Source organism: Hyaena hyaena, unplaced genomic scaffold (assembly GCF_003009895.1).
Source record: "Hyaena hyaena isolate Hyena2069 unplaced genomic scaffold, ASM300989v1 scaffold_56, whole genome shotgun sequence".
Classification (NCBI taxonomy): domain Eukaryota; kingdom Metazoa; phylum Chordata; class Mammalia; order Carnivora; family Hyaenidae; genus Hyaena; species Hyaena hyaena.
Genome location: NW_024080688.1, coordinates 1,719,439 through 1,735,169, shown reverse-complemented (window position 1 = coordinate 1,735,169; position 15,731 = coordinate 1,719,439). Strand labels below are relative to the sequence as shown.

The following is a 15,731-nucleotide window of genomic DNA, read 5'->3' as shown; positions in this document are numbered from 1 at the left end:
AGACAAGCGAAGACTAAGTAAGTGTTTCAGATTAAAAGATAAAAGAGAGAAGCCATCTTAATAAATACGATCCTTGATTGGATCGTGTACTTGAGGCGGTGGGGGGAGTTGGGGACACTAAAAAGGACATCATTGTGACCAGCAATAACACAGGGACTATGGATCGTCATCTGCTATAAGTGCTGTACCGGTGATAAACCTCCTGAATCTGGTGACCGTACTGTGGTTATGTATGAGAATGTCCTTGTTCTTGGGAAACATATATTGAAGTATTTGGCCTGATGGGGACAGGATATGAATAACCTACCCTCAAATAGTTGGAAAAAAAGAATACAGAACACAGTATTTGCAGGTACAGAGAGAGCAGTGGTTTTCCAAGTGGGAACCGCGGAGGTGCGATGGCATCATCCACTTTCTAGAAATACAAATCCTTAGGCTCCACCCCCAGACCTACCAAAGCTGCTGTGTGCGAGGGAGCCCACGAGTCTGTTTTCACAAGCCTTCCAGGGGCTTCTGAGGCACACCAGAGTCAGAAAACCCCTGGTACAAAGAGAATGAGAACACAAATGTGGTGAAACATTAAAATTGGCAAATCTGGGGTAAGGGTAGATGGGAGTTTTTTGTGTTATCACTGAAACTCTCCTGTCAGTTTGAAACTGTTTCAAAATGAAAACGAACAGTAATAGCAGCAGCAAGATGACCCTGGGGTGATCTATATGCAGATGTGGAGGAGGAGAGACCTAGGAGGCACATCGTGGGGGGTTCCTGCGGTAAGTAACCTGCACAGGAAGCCACAGGGCCCAGGACGAAGGGGGCCGCGGAGTGTGAGGAGTGCGAGGCTAGTCTGCGCAACAAATCTTCCTGCAGAAAACGTGAGCAGCAGATCCACTAACCTGAGTAAGAGAGTCCGGCAATCTCTATAAAGAGGTCTTCTTCAGAAAAGCTTTCAGGGAGCATCAGGAAAGCCGTGGTCACAGCGCTCTTCAGATTTTTATCGAGGGCTGACCTAAGAGCAACATTCTCATTCATTGCGATGATTTTCACCTGTAAAAAAGCAGAACATTTGGAAGAAAAATTGCAGGAGTAGCGTATTGCTCAAGCTACGGGTTTACACATGCACTGGACGGGGCCCAAACCCTTAGCCCTAAAGATCTTGGAAGATTAGGCCAGTCGAGGCGGAAATAATTGTTATTCTAATAAGCAATCCCAGAGGCTTGCATTTTATGCTAAACCAAAGATATCATGACACAAGAAAGAAAAGAAATATTTTTCTTAAATGAATAAACTCTATGGGTTTTGAAACAGAAGTCCGTATAAAAGGAATGACTGTCCTTCGGGAAATTTTGTATTTACAATTTTATACTCTCAGTGTTCTTTACTTAATTTCATGGTAGACAAAGGCATTTTACTCCTTTGTTTAGAACTCACCTTTGTTCTTATCCATGTATAACCTAAGCACTTCATGCTTTATTTTGAACTGATTTTGAACTTCACTAAGGAAAAAGGAAAGAAAATTAGCATGGGTTTGGGGGATAGGTACTGGCTCGGGTCTAAGGATTTACTAGTTGTGTGAATTTGGGCAAATTACTTAACTTCTCTGAACTTAAGTCCTCATCTATAAAATGAAGATAAATGTGCACCGAAGAATTGTTTCAAAGGCTGAATGAAGGGACAAATGTAAACTATCACATGTACTAGTGAATGAGTGAGTGCTTTGATCAATAAAAAGGATTTTTCTCCTAAATACACACCAGAAGCTACTCTCTTTGACTTCCCCTAAGTCCATGAAACTACAAATTGGTCCAGTCTGCTCTGAGATTCTCTGTTTTGAAGACTGCGCTGTAGTCAAGAAAATGTGTTCAAGACCCAGCTCCACCTCTTACTGGCTCTGTGACTATGGCCCTAATCCCTTATCAGTAAAATGGGGTTAATAACAATCAAATTGATCAAGTTGTTGGTTAGATTAATAAGAGACTGCATATGGACCCGTAGCTTCCTTCTGTCTCTTTCTTGGGGTGCAATGCAAGAGCTTCTCTGAGCCACAGGTTCTCACGGTTAGCAAGCACCAGGATCACTTGGGAGAGCTTGTTAAAATGCGTATTACTAGGTCCATCCCCAGAGTTTCTGATTCAGTGGGCCTGCATCAGGCCTGAAAATGTCCATTTCTAACAAGTTCCCAGGAACGTTAATGCTGCTGGTCCAGGAGCCACATTTGGAGAACCACTGCTCTCCAGTACATACTCAGAAGCACAAGTGCCAACTGGCTCCCTGGAGTGGCTGTGCCTATTTGCCCTCCAGGCATGATCCATAAGCCATCAGGCTGCTTCTGACTGGTTTCCGAAACAAGGAAGGGGTCTAAAAGCCCCTAATAAAGACTCTCATGTATGTGAAACGTATTCACTTTCTGCACACCATGTAATGCTGTCACCAAGTCTTCCCCCATTCTAGGAAACAGGGCTTAAGTCACCTTTTATTTGTCAAAGAAAGATGACTTCTGAGAAAAATTAAGATGGCACGTAAAAGACATACACTGTGAGAAACTCTGAAATTTTACTGGACGGCAAGGAAAAAGGACGTCTATCTCAAAAGAGAGTTTCTTTTTTTAAGTGTGAAAAACAATATTATAAAACATAACTATTTTATAAACTTAAGACCCTCACTTCTATCTTTCACCTTTTGTCTCTACCTTTGTCTCTAAGGGAATATTTATAACATCCAAACCCCTCAAACGGTAGGTAAGCCACTTTATTCCCTACTACCAACTCCTCCCTTGTAATTACGGCACTTAATGGCCCTTAATTAAGCCTTTGGGCACTTGGGTGAGTTTAGCATTATTGCAATCATCTGCAGAAAGTAAAACCAAGGTGCAGCCCAGGAGCATGACTTGCCCAAGGTTGCATCATGAGTCGATGGCAAAAATCAGGGTAACACCCTTACAGCTGGCAAATCCAGCTCTGAATATTTTGAATTATTCTCATGCATTCAGTTAGGGATCTGTTCTGGCTAACTTTTTTTTTTGGGGGGGTACTGGTTAATTTTTTATCTTGAAAGATGATTAAAAGAAATGTCAGGGTGCTATAATAACGCTCATGTTTATTCCTGAATAACTTTCACAAACTTTGTATTCTGTATAGGGTCATGGATCTAGAAGGAGAACCTCCTCATCTTACTAATGGGGAGACTGAGGCCCAAACGGTTAAAAGACTTCCCCTTGAGAAGCACCCCAAGAGAGGACGTAGGTCCCAATTTATCCAGAGCTCTTTCTACAACCCTGTGACACAGGCTTACTTCCAAAGCCCTGCTCTTCATTCTCATTCACCAGGTCCTGCTCAGTAACTCTTCATCCTCTCTTTCTGGCGGCTTTTACAGAAACTCAGTGAAAACAGAGGTTATTCTGAGATGCTCACCAATCACAGATGCAAAGAGTAACTTTGGGAAAAATGTTCTTAGTCAAAGCAATACACTTGTTCTCTAAGAGAGCTGTTCTACTTAGGTTGTAGAAAAGCAGCCTGTTTGCTATTTAAGGTTAAGAGAGTAAAAATAAAGGCATCCTTCCTCAAAGGAAAACTGTCCATCCAGGAGACCGCTCCTGTGCTGGTCGGGCTCTGCAGTGTAAGGTGACCTAGGGACTTGGCTCGGCAGCACTGTTATTTGTGGTTCGGCGCGAAAAGCCAGTGAACTTTTGGGACACTGCCAGAGAGGCCTGGGAAAAAAAGAAAGCCCTCAGATTTGTGAATAGCTGTTTGTATCTTACTGGGAATGCCCCGACCTGAACTGCACAGATAGCATTAGCTCCACTGCCAAGGAGAAAGTCTTTACTGGACAGAGGAAGGGGCAACGCTTGAAGGGACTTTCTAAAGCCCAACTCCGGAGAGATTTGTGAGTACCTTTCAAAAGAGGAAAAAAAAAAGAGTCACATGCTGCTCTATAATACGGTCACAGGGAGACAGTCCTTGAATTGTAAAAAGTGAAGTTATAGTCACAAAGAACACAGCTCTACCTAGCGCTCAGATACTCAACCAAATGACACTTTCCACAGAAGTTTTCCAGCCCAAGTGACCAGAAAGGCGAATTTTTCTAAATGGTTACTGCTTGAGGACTAAGAAGAAACACTGAACATTGGAACTAGTTGAAACCTTATTATATACCTGTTGAACTGTGGGCTTTTCCAGGGCCAAAAATATGGTATTATTATTTTTTTTTATTCCTTTAGCAACCACAGGGAAAAAACTTAGTTGTCTCTTGAATAAGTAAATGAATGGCTCAAATTTTGCATTTCAAAGGCTAGGGACGCAAACATTCGCTCACAGCTGGGCAGAGCCAAAACCAGTAAGTCTGGTTTTCCAACTCTCTTTCAGGGATCTTTAATACCACTGGGATTTTTCTATCCGCAAAAAACAAATCAACAAATTTACAATATGATGATAATTGTACAACTATGAATATACTAAAAACCACTGAACTATATACACTTTAAATGGATGAACTGTATGATGTGTGAATTATAGCTCAATAATTCATTATAAAGAGCTCTGTTACTAGCAAATAAGAGACAAATATTGCAACGAATACATTAAAATAAATTAAAATCCTCTTAGCAAGGTAGCAAAATACCATTGTACGTCAATGTGAATGATTTAAAACAAGCCAAATTATCTATACATAGATACCCAAAAATCCAGACTTACGGTAAATAAATTAGGGAAGTTACTTAATTTTACTTTAAACTTCTTTTGACTTAAAATAGGACTGGCCAGAAGATTCTGTTAAATACTTTAAATTTCATATTTCATAGAAACAGGACTTGGGAAATGACTCAGAAACTTAAAGCTGCACTAGAAATAAAAACAGCTCATCTTCTCAATTACGAGGTAAGTTAATGGTAAAGTATGATAGAAATTTAATTCACATTAAATTTTTTCCAGAAATGTCCATCTTTTTATATTTCATATATTTCTTTATTTATTTATGTATTTATTTAGAGAACAAGCAAGCAGGAGCACACAAGCCAGGGAGAGGGAGCCAGAAGGGGGAGCCAGAGAGAGAGGGAGGGAGAGACAGAGACAGAGACAGAGACAGAGACAGAGAGAGAGAGAGAGAGAGAGAGAGAGAATCTTAAGCAGGCTCCATGCTCAACATAGACCCTGCTGTGGGACTCAATCCCACAACTCTGAGATCATGACCTGAGCCAAAATCAAGAGCCAGACACTCAACTGACTCAGCCACTCAGGTGCTCCTATATTTCTTTTTTTATTATTATTAATAAAGTTTATTTTTTAGAGCAGTTTTAGAGTCATAGCAAAACTGACTGGTAAGTATAGTGAATTCCCACACACCCTCTGTATATTCCTTTTAAACACTTGAGTTGAGAAATTCTGTTCTATTTGCAATATGGAAGATAACTTTAGAGCTTTAGAAAATGTAACTCCTCCTTTGAAAATACATAAAAGCAAAGAATTCGCACTCATATTCTCACAATTCTAAGAGCTTCAATTATTTTTTTGTCCACAATGCTAGCAACCCTTTCTCTTTCGCAGATTTGTTCAAGTCTGATTACCATTTGCTGCCACCTACTGGTACAAATCATTGGTTTAAAGATAGTTCTCACCGAGAATTCTCCGGTTAGCAGTGATTTCTATGTGATAGGGAAGCTGTTAATGGGTGTAAGTTAATTTGCCCGTTTATAATTTATGCTTTTATTTTTTGCCAAGTGTTATGTACAACACTTTCAAATGATTCCCAAGATAGCCTAATTTTCTTGAGTTAGAAACTTAATAAGCCTGAAGAACAGTCATCATTCTCGATAACATTTTTTTTTCAAGTAGATGAGAAATGCCATCTTTATCAAGATGAGTGTAGCAGCTACTACTTGTCTTGAGTTGTTGGTTTTATTTTACCAGGATATGTGACATTTAGATGAAATCTGAGGTCATCTCCAGTGCCTAAATTCTGAGATTTCATGGCGTTTCATTTTCTAAAGCTTATTTTTTTTAATGGAAATATTCTAAGCACAAAGCATTGTACAGAGCACAATACAACATTTTCTCATTCAATACCTCACTGTATCTCAAAATAACTGAGACAGGCAAGGACAAAGAAAAAGGAAAGACCACTTCCTCAGTATCTACTAAGTGCCGGGCATTTTAGATCTAGGCATTTCTCAAATGCCTTTTAAGGATGGTGTCTGTCAGCCTCATCCACAGATGAGGATGTCCCAAGGCTCAGGGAAATTAAGTCACTGGTGCAGGGTCACATAGCTGGGGAGTGTCAGAGCTGGGATCGAAGCCCTAGACCTGAGTCTAAAATACTCCTGGCTCTTTCCAGCACTTCCATTCTGCTTCCACTTGTCAAAGCCTTTGTGAGGTAGACAGGGAAAGTACTGTATTGTTACTCCGTCCTACGGGTAAATCACCAGAGGTTCAAAAAAATCAAACAAGTGTCTCAAGTCCACATCTAGTAAGGGGCAGGAATGAATAAGGCCCAAGGCGTCTAATTCCACTTTCATTACTCTTTCCATCAGGCTATATATTTTGAAAATTAAAAAAAAAAAAAAAAAAACTTGGAAAGAAAACAAACATTTACAAATTTTCAACTACATCTATCTGTTCAATTATTTTACGGATTACCCAGCTTTACTGGATTATCCTTACTAATTGTCCAGCTTAGAAATGAGAAATTCATCAACATAAATATGAAGTTATTTCAGGAAGCCTATTGCTTCTGGACTTAAAAAGAATGTTTTTAGTGAAATGCATGAGTCTAAAGGGAACAGCTTGGCAAATGTTTATATATGGACATACCCATGTAACTTTTGCCCTGATAAAGGGTTTCTGGATGTTCCAATGAGCTACACCATTAAACTCCAAGCTCAGAAGCAAAAGGCAAGGGAATTGTGACTGCCTGTGTAGATCAAGACTCTTACGATACAACCAAGTGAGCTGAGGTTGTGTAAATCTTTAATTTTTGCCATAACTGACAAAAAGGGGAGCAGCAGAGTCACTCTTATGGGAGACATGTGAGAACAATCTATGTACCCTGTTGTGGAGCCTGAGACCCTCTAGCAGCACAAAAATTGTTCCTGGCTGTGACATTAGCAACTGTGACTATTTCACACGGTTCTTAAACTACGAGAAGACTCCTTCATAGAAAATAGGCTACATATCTGCAAAAAAGAAGAAATGTAATATGTAAACACATGTCAGTAGTTCAAGTCCTTTCCATTTTTTTCCTGTGCCCAAGGGGAAGCCTACTCCCCATTGCCTCCTTTAGCAGAATCCCAAATGTGGGAAGGACTAGACGACAGGATCTCACCACTGGCCTGAGGAGAGTAAGAAAGGGGATTGGACTCTACTCCCCTCGGAAAGACTACCTGGTTTCTTCGACAAATGGCTGCTGAATGCTTACTGTGTGTGCCAGGCAGCGTGCCAGGCACCGCTGGGACACATCAGTGGACAAACACTGTGGCACTTACGTCCTGGACTGGTGATCTGCGTCCTGCTCACAGAGGCTCCGCTGAGGCACGGAGCACCTCTTCTGCCTCTAGAAGTCATGCCATCTACAGCTACTGCCTCTGAGGCTGATGCATTCGGACAACTGGAGTCTCTTTAGAAGGTGGGCAGGAGCGGTGTGGGTGATACCTGGATATTGTGTGGCACTGAATTCTATAGTGAGTAAAAGGGGTCTGAAACTCATTTCTGTTTCTTGGAGCTCCATCTCAATGGAATCACAAGGACGAAAGCAGGGTCAGGTTCAGAGGGGAGAGACATCACTCACTGTGGCAGCCAATAAGACACTTGCTCACCGGTTTCTGGAGTCGTCCAGCAATGTATAAGTTATTCCAGTTGAGGAGATCTTCAATCAAAATACTAGTGCTAATGACCCCATATTTGATAAGCTAGAAAAGAAAAGAAATGGGCATGAAAGAGAGCAAACCGCCATACCATTGCTTTTGCAAATGCAAAACACAAGGTAATCTATTTCTGACCAGAGTAGCACCTAGATTTCCAAAGCCATTTAAAATCTACCTGGTGAATAACACAAAATCTGTCACAAAGGATTGGTTTCCAAGACTGATCTGGCCCCTCAGGGATGGGAGGTAAAGTGACCACTATCTTTACTCAGGGTCTTGTGACGTTAAAGGCACAATGGGTCTTATGGGGAATCTAGCACATATTGGTCCTGCCTGGATTGGAAATAAAAGCTGAGTCTGTATCACAGTTTAAGAAGCGAAGATATAGTTCCTATTTCTCATCTGAGAAATAAGAAACCTAATAAATGGCGTAACCATGGCAGCAGTGTAAAAACTAGGTCCCTGAATTTCAGTGTGGGCTTCCGACGTTCATTTCATCGCAAAATCCAAGACATTTTCTTTAGAAGTTTTCACGAACATCCTCTACATGGTGAATTTCTCTTTTACTACTGACAATGTCAGACACATTTGGGATTACAAAGCCACATCTCCAAAAATGAAACCTCTTTATCAGGGCTGAACACGTGGAATTACGGCCCAGCTCATTTCAAAAGCAATCTGTAGAAACCCTAAATGTAGTTGTTGCAGGTCACAAAATCCTATTGGCTTCAACGAATCACTTCGGACTCACTTTGCTGAACTTCAGTATCCAAACAGCCTTCTCCAGCTACAAATATCTAAAAAGTAGCTAAGGCATTTCAATTAAAAAGTACAACCTCTTTGGCATATAATTATGCCCCAACGTTTGGTTACTGGAGCTTGTCATGTTGTTTGGAACCGCTAATTAGAGATGGGCTCAGCATAATGCTAATTATGGAGGAAGAACGAAGCTCTGTGTTTGGCACGACTAAAGCGGATGTGGAAAGCTGCGCTGGGCAACCATCTTCCCTCCGATCCGGCCTCAGCACTGCAGAAAAAGCCCTTCTTGCTGCAGCACCTCACTGCTGAGATCATGGAAACACCCAGCTGGAAGTCACTAACTGTCACTAACGAGTTGCATGACCTTAGGAAAGCCATGTCCACTCTCTGAACCTTCATCTTCTCAACTGCAGACTGCAGGCGGGGCAGGATGAACCCTCAACCAGAGAAGTAAACACCCCGAAGGCTGTGCAGACATCCCCGGTCCTCGGACCCGCCCCTGCCCAGCTCACACAGGTCTTCAAAACCCTTCTGAGGTCAGTACTCCAACCTCCTGCCCTTCAGCGTGTGGTCCACTGACCAGCAGCAGCAGCACCTGGGAGCTTGTCAGAAAATGCAGAATCCCGGGCTCCGTTCCAGGAAACTGATTCATAATCTGCACTTCGACGCGGTCCTTCGAGATGATGCATTGGCACGTGGAAGCAGGACGGGCGCCGGCGGAAGCTGCATGTCAGCAGCAGCGCAGCTAATCTTTCGGACGGATGTGATGCAGCGCTGCACTGGTCCTCTCCGGCTGCGGTTCTGCTCGTCAGGCCGCTCTCCTCCAGACCGGACCCCTTCGCCCCTTCACGTGAAAGCCCGTTAGGCAGGGCTCCCGATGTCAGACAGCACTCTGCCGGGATCTGCGCGTCGCATCTGCTCTGCAACAGGGAGCCGGGCGCCTCCTCAGTTCCACCCGCCTGCCGGCACCAAGAGGTCCTGTCACATGGCACCACAGTCTCCCGACTTCCCTGTCACTTCCAACCTCTTCCTGGGAGTACGTGCCCCTGCACATACAGAAGACTAATCTTCACGCTCATCCTTAATGGTCCCGCCTTCTCCTCCCACCGACCAAACCCGTGCTTCTCAAAGTGTTTTCCAGACCAGCAGCAGCACCGTCATTTGGAAGCTTGTTAGAAATGCAAATCCTTGTTACTTTGAGAGTAATCTTAACAGTTCTCATCCTAAGAAAAAATATTGTAACCGTGTCGTGATGAACCTTAGCTCAACTTACTGTGGCAATCATCTTGCAATATACACACACATCAAATTATCACACTGTACGCCTAAAACTAACACAATGCTGTATCATTATATCTCAATAGAAAAAACACAGGGACACCTGGGGGGGCTCAGCCAGTTAAGCATCAGACTTTGGCTCAGGTCGTGGTCTTGCAGTTTGTGAGTTAGAGCCCCTCGTCAGGATCTGTGCTGACAGCCCAGAGCCTGGAGCCTTCTTTGGATTCTGTGTCTCCCTCTCTCTCTGACCCTCCCCGCTCACTCTCTGTCTGTCTCTCTCTCAAAAATGAACATTAAAAAATTAAAAAGAAAAAATACAAATTCTCAAACCTCACCCCAGACCTACTGAATCAGAAACTCTGGAGATGGGGAACCCTAATTTGTATGTCTGAGAGGCACCCTAGGGGGTCTGAGGCTCACTAAAATTTGAGAGCCACTGGCCGGAGGTAAAAATTAAAGACAGTCACCCTCAACCGCATTTACCCAGCAGGAATGTGACCCGTTCCCGATTGCAACAACATGTATATTCAGCTGGTAGCCTAATATTTAATTTAATAACCACCCAACTTACAACGAAGGTCCGAAGTCACTTACCCTTCCATCACACGTGATCAGCGTATTATAGTAGACGCCAGCACCATAGTTATTCTGGACAGCGGTGATAAACTTGGGCCCCAAAACTTTCAGGAACGAGTAATGGTTCCAATTTTTTTTCAGGTTCTTTGAATGCCAGGCAATGGGGTCATCTACTGCGAACACAAAGTCCAGCATGGCATTCTGGGAAGGAAGAGAATGGTTTTAGTTTTAATTCCTAGAAAGGCAGCTAGATAGAGTGGAAAGCTCTAAAATTCAATGGCATTGTGATTAATAAATAGAAGATCTGAGGCTGTCAGGGAAAACGTAAGCAAGTCTCCAGAACCCCTCTGAGCTTGTTTTCATCAATATGCATAGTAACAGCAGTGTTTCCTCATGTACTTTCCTGCCAGCACTTTTCCAGATCCTTTATATTATACGTAGTACCATAATTCATTCTATCCTCAAAACAATCTTACAAGATAGATGCTGTTATTGCCCCAACTTCAGAAAAAAAGAAACCAAGGCACGGAGTAAGCTCTGTGCCCTGGACACAAAGCCAGCTAGTGGAAGACACAGTCTGGTACAAATTCTAGGTAGTGAACCTTATGCCACATGGCCTTTCATCTAAATGTGTTCTGCTCTTCTTCCAGATCAAATAACACAGTATGGAAAAGCTCTGTAAAATATTATAGGAAGGGAAATATGCTATTTTAATTCTTACCCATTCGCCAACCACTCACTGAGCACCTACAAGGAGCTCTGATAGATCTTGGGGTGGAGATTTTAAAAAGTCTATTGGGGGAGAAAAGACAAATGATCACGAAATGAACTTGACAGAGGAATGCAAAGTGTACTAATTTCACTCAGAATGGGGTCAGAACAGGGAGGAGAAATCTTGCTATAAAATTACATTCTTCAAGACTCTGATAAATTGGAGCCTTGAAGAATGTGCATGGTGGAAGTATTAGAAGGATGGGGAAGGGAAGGGAGTCCTGTTAAAGGAAAACATTCTTGTAGATATGAGAGCTGGACAGGCTTTCTCGATGCTGCATCGAGTTTGATGTGGCTGGAAGAGAACACGAGCTGAGACCAGAGCGGGAGGCTGGTTGCCAGGGGAAAGAATTTTCCTACAGAAGAGCTCACTGGAGGGAAGAAAGACTACAGGCCGGGAAACCACACAGGAGGCTAGCTGCAAAATTCCCGGTGAGAAATGAAAAAGATACAAAGTCAGACACGGAGGGGAAGGACTGATCTGAGACTTCCTATTGGAATCTATAAGACTTGTTATCTTGTAGGCAATGAGGGTGAGGGAAAGGAAAAAAAGGGCCTGTTCTTGGAGGAAATTCCAGGTCTACTCAAAGGAAAATCATGGAAAAATGAAGAGGTATGTGGCAAATCAGGAGGCCAAGACCTGCTCTAGGTTTCTCAAAACGTAATCCACAAACCACTGGTGAAAGATTTGGGGTGGACATGTTTTAAAAAAATGTATAATTATATTAATGTGGGTTAGAAAAAATAACCATTCTATAAGTCTATAGAATTTCTTACATACCTACCATCTATAAATTTTTTTTTTTACGTATTGTCAATTTAAAGCAAAGTATTACTTAAATACAGTATAGGTGGGAAAAAGGAAGTCCAAGCGACAGTATCGACGGCTCCACCAGGAAGTGAACAGGCAAACTTTAACCTAAGGATACATTACAGTCGGGTGTCCAAATCCAAGATGGGCCCTGCCACAATCTGCACACTTTTTTCCTTAGTTTATGAAAGACGACAATGAATTATTAGCCTGTGCATGAACTACAGCAGGTAAAACTCCAAGTTCACGGGAGAATATCTCTATTTAGACTCTAGCTCCTTTTACGTTAATTCAGCAAAAGCTCTAAAGCCTTAGCAGAAGAAGTCATTAATGGCCTCGTTTAAATGAAAACATTTGCCTGCCACTCCTCTGCTAGGTCTTGAATCTCCTCTCCACCTAGGAAGCAAACTGTTTTCACTTTATTTACAGGAAAAAAAAATCGGCGACACAAGGAACACTGTATCCTCACGGCTGCTGCGCTCAGCCAACTTTGAAGTGTAACAACTCCTAGTCCTAAACTGACTCTTGTTACATAATCTGAGCATCGGAAATATACTGGTCACTCACTAACTTTTCCTGATAACTTCCCCGCGTCTGCCCTGACCCTTCAGCTTCCTGAAGTCAGGAGGATCTTTGCATTTTTTTTTCCCCACTGCAAAAGATGTGACTCTCAATTTGGCTGCGTATCAGAATCAGCAGGGCAGTTTTTAAATTTTCTGGAGCCCAGGTCTCAGCCCTCGACCAAGTAACTCAGAATCTCTGCAAGCGGAACCCAGGCATCAGCATTTTACATGTCTCAGAAAACTCCCAATGTTCAGCAGAGGCCAAGTACACTGAATTAGCACCAGGTAAATATTTCCTTCCTTCCATCTTGCCTCTGCATCAGCTTTTCCCTCCGCATAATTGCATCTCCTGCTCTAGACCGGAGATAAGTGGGCTCCTACTTATCCTTCAGAATTGAGCTCATGAGGTCATTAAACCAGGAACACTTTCCCGCGGTTTGTACTTTGCTGCCTGATATGTGAGGGCTCTGGAGGGGTCCCAGGTGGAAAGGACCTCGTGAGAAGAGGCCGAACCCGGCGTGGGGCCTGCCCCGGGGCCAGGCTCACCTTCTGGTCTGAACTGGGCCCCACCTGGCGGTACACCCCGGAGCCGTAGGCGAAAGCCAGGCTCAGCTCCTCGGGGAAGTGAGACAGGATCTTGCGGAAGGCCACCCCCGAGCTCTGCAGCGCCTGCAGCGCCATGGGGTCGGGGCTCAGGGACAGGGCCCCCGGCGGGGCGGGCGCGGCAGAGGACAGCGGGTCGGGGGCAGATCCCGGAGCAGGCAGTTAACGTGGGAGGTGGAAGTCGGGGACCGGCCGAGACAGCAGAGCGCTGCAGCCAGGGGTGGGGAGTGGAGGGACAGGCGAGGACTCGGGACTACGGGCCAGCCCCAGCCCTGGTCGGAGCAGCGCAGGGCAGAGGTACAGGCGGTCGGCGGGCTTGCGGGCCGAGCTGCCAACCCCGACCACGCCTCTCGCCGGCGCACGCGCTTCAAAGGCGCAAGAGAAGACGCTCCTCCGCGGGTGGGGACGCGAGGGCTCCGTGGAGACCCCTGGTGGTCGGAGGAGCGCGCTGCAGGCCAGCCGCCTAGACGAGTGACTCGGAAATACGGGTGCGGGAGAGTGTCAGCCGCCTGAACTGCTTTTGAGCTTTAAGAATCCGTTTTTGGGGGCGCCTGGGTGGCTCAGTCGGTTAAGCGTCTGACTTGAGCTCAGGTCATGATCTCACGGTTTGTGGGTTCGAGCCCCGCATCGGGCTCTGTGCTGACAGCTCAGAGCCTGGAGCCTGCTTCGGATGCTGTATCTCCCTCTCTCTCTGACCCTCCCCTGCTCATGCTGCCTGTCTCTCTCTCTCTCAGAAATAAATAAATCATTAAAAAAAAAAAAAAGAATCCGTTTTTGTTCTCGCCTCAAACACATTTCAACAAATGGCTATAAAATCGTGCGTGTGTATTGCAGAATATTTTTAATGAGGTGCAATTCACCCAACTGACATAAAAGTGTACACTTTATGTGCGATTCAGTGGCAGTACATTCATAATGTTGTGTTACCATCATCTCTACCCAGCTCCAAAATTGAAGATTTTGAAGGCTTAGGAAAACATACGTCAAATTAAAATCATGTCCATTTCCACCATCCAGCGATGATCACTGTTAAGATCTGGCTGTGATCCCCCCCCCCCCCCCCCCCCATTAAAGCTCTTTTCAAATCCAGTGATGGGTATGAAAGTGTTCATGAATGGAAGGACTACACCGATGTGCTCTCAGGTTTGTATTTCATTCTAAGGGTGATGAAGAGCCTTCGCCCCTTTGCCTTGGAGATTAACCTCACAGAAGACACATCAAATGCGATTTCTGGAGGAAATAGGACCCCAGGTGAGAGCTCGCCCGTTTATGTATAACTAAAGAAACTTAATAAAAATCACAGGACTATTCAGGATGTACTTTAACTCCCAGGACACAGATTTTCAGATTCTCTTTTCTTCTGCCCTGACGTACACTGCCTTTCAAAAAGCAGAAGTAGCAATAGGTAAATTCAGGTAATGTGGATGCCTTTCACGTGCAGTTTTCAGTGAGTTCCTTCTACTACCTGATGGGAGGAAGTTACTGTCTCTGCTTTACAGATGAGAAAGCTAACTCTTAGAGAGAAAGCAATGTGCTTAGGATCACATTAGCCTGTGGCAAAAGGGAGCTGAAACCCAGGGCTGAATGTTAGTTTAGATTGGAATCGGGTAAGAAGGAGGAGGGAGAGCAGTGAGGATGCTGTTACCATAGTTTCACCGGGAACTAAAGATGCCTGGCCTGGGATGATAGAGGCAGGGATGGGATTGATTTAATTTGAAAGGTAATTATGTGAACTCAAACTCTGGGCACAGCACTGAGGTAAGTGCTGAGGATCTGAGATGATTTGAACAGGGTTGATGCCTTGCAGGGCTGATGCCTCGGGGTCTATAAAGGAGAGGGATGAGCAAACCCAGAATGTAACCAGCAGTAATGAAGCCTGGGCACCCAGCACCCTGCAGGACCTCTGATGAGGGAGTGCTAATCAGTTCTGGGTCTGTGGGGGAGAGAGCAGAGGAGTGGTGAGCATCTGACCGGGGGCTTGAAGAATGGGTAGGAGTTTATTAGGCAGAAGACCGATGAGAAGACATTTTACAAAGAGATTGATAGGCCATGGTGACAATAATTACAGGTAATGTTTGTTTATGTATTTACCATTCCCAAGCGCTTCTTAGAAAAATTTAAATTTTTTAATTTTAATTTTTGGAAAATTTAATTTCATGCTAGTTCCTATTCAGTGTTACATTTGATTCAGGCATTCATTATAGTGACATAACAGGTCCAAATATTACTCATCAAGATAAACTCCCAAGCGCTTTCTCTACTTATCTCTTTTCATCATTCCAAAGACCCCATCAGACAGGTTCTCTAAACTCATTTTTCACATGAGGAAACAGACAGCCTGACAGGAGAAACAAATTTCTCAAAGTCACGTACTTAGGAGAGTGGCGAAGTTGGGATTTGAACCCAACGCTCTGGAACTCCAAAGGCCAACCTGTTTACCACCATATTTTAGTACCTTCTAAAACAGCCAAACTTGGGGCACTTGGGTGGCTCAGTCAGTTGAACGTCGGGCTTCAGCTCA

At 43.9% G+C, this 15,731-nt stretch overlaps 1 protein-coding gene across 4 annotated transcripts in view; it reads right to left on the bottom strand.

Annotated features, from left to right (window-relative positions):
* Positions 1-13,543, bottom strand: part of TAMM41 (TAM41 mitochondrial translocator assembly and maintenance homolog) — a 47,972-nt gene extending 34,429 nt beyond the window's left edge. For all 4 annotated transcript variants that reach the window (XM_039231399.1, XM_039231401.1, XM_039231400.1 and 1 more), the window contains exons 1-4: positions 13,154-13,543; positions 10,481-10,663; positions 7,802-7,894; positions 894-1,044 (exon numbers count right to left, since the gene is read on the bottom strand). In XM_039231399.1, coding sequence (XP_039087330.1) covers positions 894-1,044; positions 7,802-7,894; positions 10,481-10,663; positions 13,154-13,288 — 562 coding nt within the window. In that variant the 5' untranslated portion in view covers positions 13,289-13,543. The remainder of the gene's footprint in view (positions 1-893; positions 1,045-7,801; positions 7,895-10,480; positions 10,664-13,153) is intronic.
* Between the last annotated feature and the right edge of the window lie 2,188 nt (positions 13,544-15,731).